General features: G+C 45.7%; 1 protein-coding gene across 4 annotated transcripts in view; it reads right to left on the bottom strand.

Annotated features, from left to right (window-relative positions):
• LOC126580830 (ceramide synthase 6) overlaps positions 1 to 7,500 on the bottom strand; it is a 15,565-nt gene that overhangs the window by 6,372 nt on the left and 1,693 nt on the right. For all 4 annotated transcript variants that reach the window (XM_050244098.1, XM_050244100.1, XM_050244097.1 and 1 more), the window contains exon 3: positions 3,240 to 3,360. In XM_050244098.1, coding sequence (XP_050100055.1) covers positions 3,240 to 3,360 — 121 coding nt within the window. The remainder of the gene's footprint in view (positions 1 to 3,239; positions 3,361 to 7,500) is intronic.

Consider the following 7,500-nt stretch of genomic DNA (forward strand, 5'->3'; position numbering starts at 1 on the left):
GCCAGAAATGCGGAGTAAAAATAACAATAAAATACATAATCAAAAATATCGAGAAATGCAGAAAAGTTAGACTAGAATAGGCCGCATTCTACTGACACACTAAACAACGAAATAAATAATGAAATAAAAACGAAAACAAAATAATAAAATTTCTTAACAAAACGAAACTCATAAAGAGACTGTAGTAAGTATAAATTAGTCATACAAAATGTGAATAAGTTGCCCGAATATTATAACTGAACAAGAGTCAAAGGAACGTGATCAATGGTGTTTATAGCCTCTCTAATTAAGAAAAAAATAAAAATCGTCATCATCATTTAAGTCTTCCACATTCCATCACAATCGTCAATCGACTTACTTGCCTGCTTCTAGCTTATGCAACATGACGTAACACCAATGCATTCTTATACACTCTTTCTCCAACAGCACACGAGCGCCACTAACGGCTCACTTAACGAGTAAGGTCCGCGTGGGTCAACCAGAGTGTATTCTGTGTGCGTGGATTGATATCGCAAATGTCCAGAAGGCCAGAAAGTGATGACTAAACGCGAGTGAGGGAAGGTGGTGCCACTACGCCACACCACAGCAAGTTAGCATCCATTTCATTATCGTCTCCGTATCGTGGGTGCCAACAGAGAGTTCAGTCTTTTCAGGACACCAAACCACAATAGACACATACACCGGGCACACATGCGCGCGGCCATCAGTTTATCAGTTAAACCTGCCTGCGACAGTGATGACGACGGCAGGCATGATCATGATTTGCTGATTGGTATGATCTTCCCGGTGCAAAAAGCCCGGGGAACCGGGAAGAGGCGGCGGTTCGGAGTGGAGTAGAGTGGAGTTCCTTCCTCCAACTCCAACACTCCATTAGACACTTGTCCGCGCGCGACGGCACAGGCGAAGTGACACTAAGATTAGTGATTCCATCGACGTAAATTCCACCCCGCCCCAGTCACACTACACACGTTCCCTCCTATCATTGACGTAGACGCGGTGGTGATAGTGTCGTCGTCGTCGTCGTCGCGACCGCGAACCGACTTCTCGCGTGTGCTGGATACCAAGGTTGACGACGATTTAGCTCCGCGTGTTACCGAGTGGACGTTGAGGCTTTAGCTCACTGCAGACACGCCAACCGATAGCAAAGCTTTCCAAATTCTTATGCGAAAACACAACGGGCACAAACGGGCCGTTGTGCGATAGCGTCCGGGAGCGCTATCGCTATATGAGGACAATGGTAGACCAGATTGCCAAAGCGTAGACGAAGACGTAAAGGTATCCAATCTAGCCGATTCGAAGCAGGATTGTGGAATACATAATAATTCCAAATCTTCCCAATTAGGAGCCCAGTAAAGGGTTTGTTTTGGTTGACTAGTGACTGAACGAGAAGTGTCAGTTCTAGCAGCTGATTGATGCTGCTGCGAAGCTTCTGCGAAGCGAAGCTGCGAAGCGAACCACCTCATGTTGCTTCCAGCGTAAGTAAACCTGGTGATGAATAATGTATTAGCATTAGAGCAGTGAGAACTGTATGCACTGTGGTCAAATGGTGGCCACCGTAATTTACTGTGCGATGCATTTCTAGCGGTCGCTTCATGAGACGCGCGGCCTCCCAGCAGGATACAGCCCCACGTCCAACGCCTTTTTGCTCATTGCATTTAAGCACCAATGAACGTGTCGAGTTAGATGCTGTTCGTCCCTTACTTAGCAAACAAAACGGAATTTGCATTCTATGCAAAGTATTTGCAACCGATATGGAACACGGTGCAACGGAAGGAAGCGGAGCATCGGTAGGCAGAATTCAAATGTCAAGAGACCAAATTCAGTTGCAATTCGTCCGAACCGGGAGCGTAGTAGTTTCCTCTAAATATTGATTTTGTCAAAAGTTTCCATTTCGTTTTAGAGGACACTTGGAGGATATAAGGACAAAGTTTTGGGGCTGTACGGGGATTGCGACGCACGTGTAAGTTAATTTAGTTCGCCTTTTCGGTACACTGTGGGATTGTTGTAGGGTTTCCCACCCGGTTTTTTTTTTGAGCAGGACATTTGGCGCCAGCTTGGCTGCACCTCGCAGGCATTAGGAGTCTTTCGCTTTGCATGTCCAGCGTCGTGTACCGGGCATGGTGTGTAGGGTATAGCGTGATTAATCTTTTTTTGTGTGTCTGCTCCCCAACGGGGTTCATGTGTTCGCAGGAACATGAAGCAACATTCAGCAGAGAGAACAAAGGGTACGTGCCCTGTTAAGAATGTATTAGGTGCGAGGAGTGATTAGTTTCGATTTTTTGGATTTATTTTTAGCCCCTTTAATCTGCTTTCCATTCTAAATGTTCTGTCTTCTAATTTTGGTTTTGCTTTTTGGTAAAAGGAGTCAAATAATTTTCAATTCATTACAAGCATAACATTAAAATAAAGTAGTAAAAAAGTCTTGATGCGAAGGTATCGTGAAATAGATAATATTTTCAAATTATTTGTCGTAAATTTAGTAGTAGCAGTTTTCTTTTCTTGTTTATAAAATGTCTATGATAAGGAGCTGCTACACCTTAACCACGATTGAAAGAGGAAAAGATGGCATCGTACGAGGTGCTAAACAAGATCACGAAAGAAACATTCTTGAAGTGCCTTAACGAGTAAAAAAAAAACAAATTGTTCGCTCACCACCAAAACATCAGATGAAGATAACTTTGAAAGGTAAAAGCGAGAACACCAACAATTAATTGTTAGTTCCATCCAACTACCTCCAATGAGTCGGAAACATTTAAAAACAAACAATCAGCGATGACTGTTCGTCCCAATGATGGACGCTGGAGCTCTGCCGTGCGCTATCAGCGACTGACTGGTACTATCTCACCGCTCATCCGGACATCCGGACCAATTTTCCGGCCCCCTATTACACCTCAATCTCCGGCATCTGTCGCTTGGACAAGCGGATAATGTGCGCCACGTTATCGCTTCCGGTCCAAAAACCGTCTACCGATAGGTGCACGTGGATTGATTCCGTTCCCAACGGCGCGTGGGGTAATGGCATAGAGTGGCGTGTCGCCTGGTCTTTTCTCCACGTTTGCTTCGACCTCCACAAGTCGACAAGTAAACTTTCCTCGGCTGTTCAGGGGGGCTGGTTAAACATTGATTCTTTAACAACAAAAGCAAGGCACACGTTGCGGTGGATTATTCATTACATGCGCGACCTGGTGTACCAGCCTTTGAACCTGGCCACTATCGAGGGGCCAACATGATGGGCTTACCGTTTTGTGATTCAACCGGCTGTTGACATTGTACGCCGCTTCAAGGGTTTTGTTTGGTTTCGGTGACTTTGGTCCACTGCTCTTAATGCCGATCGCTTTGCCGATCGGTGCAATCCAAAACCTGGAACGAAAAAGAATGAGAGATATATTTTATACATTTTATTTTTCTAAAAATTTCAAGTCCACAAACGATGCTTCAGAAAAAAAAAACGGTTTACTAGCCGAGACTCATCATATCGAGAGAGAATCTTCGCCCCAAAAGCTTCCGTCGTCGGACACATTTGTGAAATTGACCGCCCAATCATCGAAATACGTTACGACATATCGACCTGACCCCAATTTAGTCAATAACTGTTCGCGAAGCAGGAGGGCGGCGAGGCGGCAAATTCGACTCGCCTGTGTCCGATGATGGGTGGTGTCGTGCATAGGTGGTGCTGCTGCGCTGCTGATGATAGCCGTTATCGGCGACGCTGCGCACACGCCCGAGTCCAGAGCAAACGTACTACTTGACGATCACTCCCGGGGGGCCCGGTGTCCCGGGGTCCGGTGAGTTTTTGGGGCAGGGCAATCGAAGGAGATTAGTGAACTGTTCTCTAGCTCTCTAACCATCATCCCAGGGCCCTGGGAATCGGTGGCCCAACGTTCATTGCAGCTGTTGGCACACCGAGGTGTTCTTATCACAGCTGCTGGAGCTTGCTTATCGGTCTGTTAGAGGCTACAGCTGCTGAATCATGCCACCTTGCGCGAGCGCTCTACCATTCGCAACCGTGAGAGTGATCCACGAATCTTAAAGCGGAATAACATCTAGGTTCAGAACAGTACCTGGTGAATCGTTGGTGAACATATTTGTCAATCTCCACCCAATTGAGCAAACGTGCCTTGGAAGCTTCACTCACGAAAGTAAAAGCAACTCGAACTGTGGGGTCGCTGCTGTTGGATCATAAACTCGAATTGCTTATCGTGGTTTGCGATTGTATTTGAACGCACTGCCCTCATTTGGAGCACAATATGTCGCCCGTGAGTCGCCATTTCCCCCCCAAACACACCCAGGTACCGGGAGGGGGCCGGAATTCAGGGACGGGAAAAGAGAGTGAGCGGACAATCGTAATGGGTTGACCATATTCAACATAAGGAACAATTTTGCTAATGTAACGAATGAGCTGGCGGAAATAGATTATGCACGACGCTTCCACCGAAAGCTGTGGACTCATGGTTCAACGAATAATTGCTGATTCATGCCACTAAATATATATATGCCAGCCCAAAGCGAGGCCCAAAGCGAGAGCCCATCTCTTGAATGCCTCAAAACGCCTCAAGAGCAATCTTTTCAGGGCGTAGATCGTAGCTCGTTTAATTTAGTAGCTCCGGCAGCAGATGCGCGATAGAGGCACCATCTGATAATGTTAATCGTTAAATTAAAGCTGGCTTTCAAATAAAGCAAAGCAAATTCACGCCACGAACAACACTCGTTTGCCAAATGCAATCACATGAAAACATGTCGCTCGAGTTGTTGCAAATAAACGGTCCAGCAGCAGCAAAGAAATAGCACCAGGAATCCACCGAAAACAGATAAGAATGGGCGTAGAACAAGTTATTCACAAGTTTGTAACGCCATTTCATCTTGCAAACAGACCAAAGCCCAACCTGCTTATCAGCGACGCCGGGGGGTGCTGCGCGAACATAAAATCGAGAATGGTGACGACGGCGTCGACATGGAACACTGTTCGTTCGCTGTGACTCAGAAAAAAAATCCCACTTGCCCCATACCTTCTTCAAATCGCAAGCGGAACACTGAGCTGAACGGAAATACTTCCGGTTTTGTAAGTGAGTGAAAAGATTATTACCGATTGCCAACCACTGCTACTGCCTCCTGTTTTGTGCCACCGGAAAACGGTCTGAAAGGTCCTGTAATCCTGTAATCCCGGCTGATAACTGATCGATAAGCACCCACGCGTGATATGTTTTTGGGGCGTAATCTGTTGCAGCAACACATCCCCGCGACCGTCTCGACAAAATACCGGAAATTGTGTTGGATTTGGAGGATGTAGTTTGATAGATATTGCGCCATATTCCTGGTGAAGGTGGTGGTGCATTAAGGGGGGCTTCGTTATTTAATTTTGTATTGTGACACATGTTTTTAACATTTTCCCCTGAAACCTGATCCTTTGAAGATTATTGTGTAAAAGTTTTGGATCAATCGAGGAAAAACTGACAAAGTTATTGATTTTTGAAAATCCGCGTTTCATACAAGGCTCCATGCAGCTCGTACATCGTACCGTAAAAACTACTGGGCCGATCGATTTGAAATTTTTAACACATAATCTGTACACTTTTTGCCAGGTAGCTCCGTCGAGATATCATTAAAATTGTTGATACTTTTTTTTAAATAATTATTTAAAAACTTTTTTTTGGCAAAATCATAAACAGCTTCACTTTTTGAACTTCAAAAATCTGCCAAAAATCGAAAAATTGAAATATCAACCAAAATCTCCGGGACTACCTAGATAAACTTATAATCTTTCTAACGAATATCGATTCGCATATTTCAGATGACCCGTCATGTCGCTACGATGGGCACCGTAAAAAGTACCTTTGCGGCGATACGCCTACCAAAATTTGATGCCAAGGATTAACTTTTCAATGAATGTTGCCCAAAACAATACCAAATATTCATCAAACGTTGTAGTTTCATATGCCGTTTACTTGAAAAAATAAAGTTAAATTGTTAGGTTACAAAAAATCGTCAAAAACGGGCCTTTTTTGTCCCGAAAATATCGAAGCCCCCCCTTAAACCGGACAACAACTCTGGATAAATCTGACTACATCGAAACCATCGATTGCGTTCCGTGTTCAGGCGGGAACCATTAACGGACAGACAGGTGGAACCACTGGCGACAAACAAAACAAAAATAAATCTATCTTACGGCACCATCGGGAGACTGTTGGGCGGCAATGTTTCACCGAGGCAAACCCTTGCCTTTGCTCCCGTGAAACATGAAGCGTGTTTCGTGTTTAAGACTGCGTACCATGGACGCGTCATGTAATAACGAGGGTGCGAGCGATAGAGAGAGGGAAAGAGAGTGGTACGTCATTACACACCCCCGTAGACCTTGGGTGCACCACTGTGGGGGTGTCGGGGGTTGGGGGGGCTGAATCAGCAGCAACAATCGACCAACAAACCGGCGGCGTGGCTGCGCATGGGAACCGCGTGATGGCGTGCCTCGACCACGCGACCAATATTGTGGTTCACGAGAACGGTCGCTTGAACGCGTGAGTGAGTCACCGCGGTGACTGTGATCGAAATTTGCGATGTCCCCGTCGATGGATGCGTTGTACCACGAATTCCATGCTAGTCATCGTCATTGGCATTGGTTCAACCATCGAACGATCCATCGATCGTTCGCTTATCATCTCGCCGGAGAACGGATTCGGTTGCGTAAGAGACCCCGACGTCCCTCGTACCATCCTCCCACCCTCTGATCGCCTATTGGGAACCCTTTTTGGTGGGGTAGGTGCATTGAGTAAGCGCGCGGTATGACGGGCGATTGGTCGCGATTAGATTAGCGTCTACTATCGCGCGACCCTAGGGTGACGCAGGGTTTTCGCGCGCAGCGTATATTGTTCGCGGTCCAATCGAATGCGTTGACAGGGAGAATGGTGGATCACATTTATTCGACCAAGTCTGCGCCCATTATGGACATTAAATCATTGGGAGATAATTTAATTTCTATTCGTTCAATCGCACGACCACCACCCGAGATGATGGTTAATAATAAGAGGCTTTCTCTCAAATAAGTCATGAACCATGAAAGGGAGGAATGGTTTCTTTCATCGGAGTAGCCCGCATAACTGTTTGGCCTACGGTGTAACTAGCCGGTAGCCCAGCAGTAGGGTTGATACGGACCAGCATGCCATGGCGCCGCTTGATGAAATCAAAATGGTGGTGGCCTTTGAGAACGATAAAGCGCCGTTTGGAGGGTGGAAATTGGAATTACGATCGTAGAAAGTATGATGAATGCAGAGGTATACTGCAGATCGAAGAGACTACTGGTAGTATTTCTTTTCCAGATTTACAGTGGATTTCGTGGAGGTAAATGAAAGATCAAACTCAATCTCCTTCCAAAGTGCGTTAAGTTGATTTGTATGTTACGCTAGAATCTCATCGATTCATTCATTTTGAAAAGAGTTGTTTACACTCGATTATGCGGTCTATCGCTAGCATATTTGTTCTTCGCCACACCGTCTATATCCATTGTCATCA

Source organism: Anopheles aquasalis, chromosome 2, assembly GCF_943734665.1.
Source record: "Anopheles aquasalis chromosome 2, idAnoAquaMG_Q_19, whole genome shotgun sequence".
Classification (NCBI taxonomy): Eukaryota; Metazoa; Arthropoda; class Insecta; order Diptera; family Culicidae; genus Anopheles; species Anopheles aquasalis.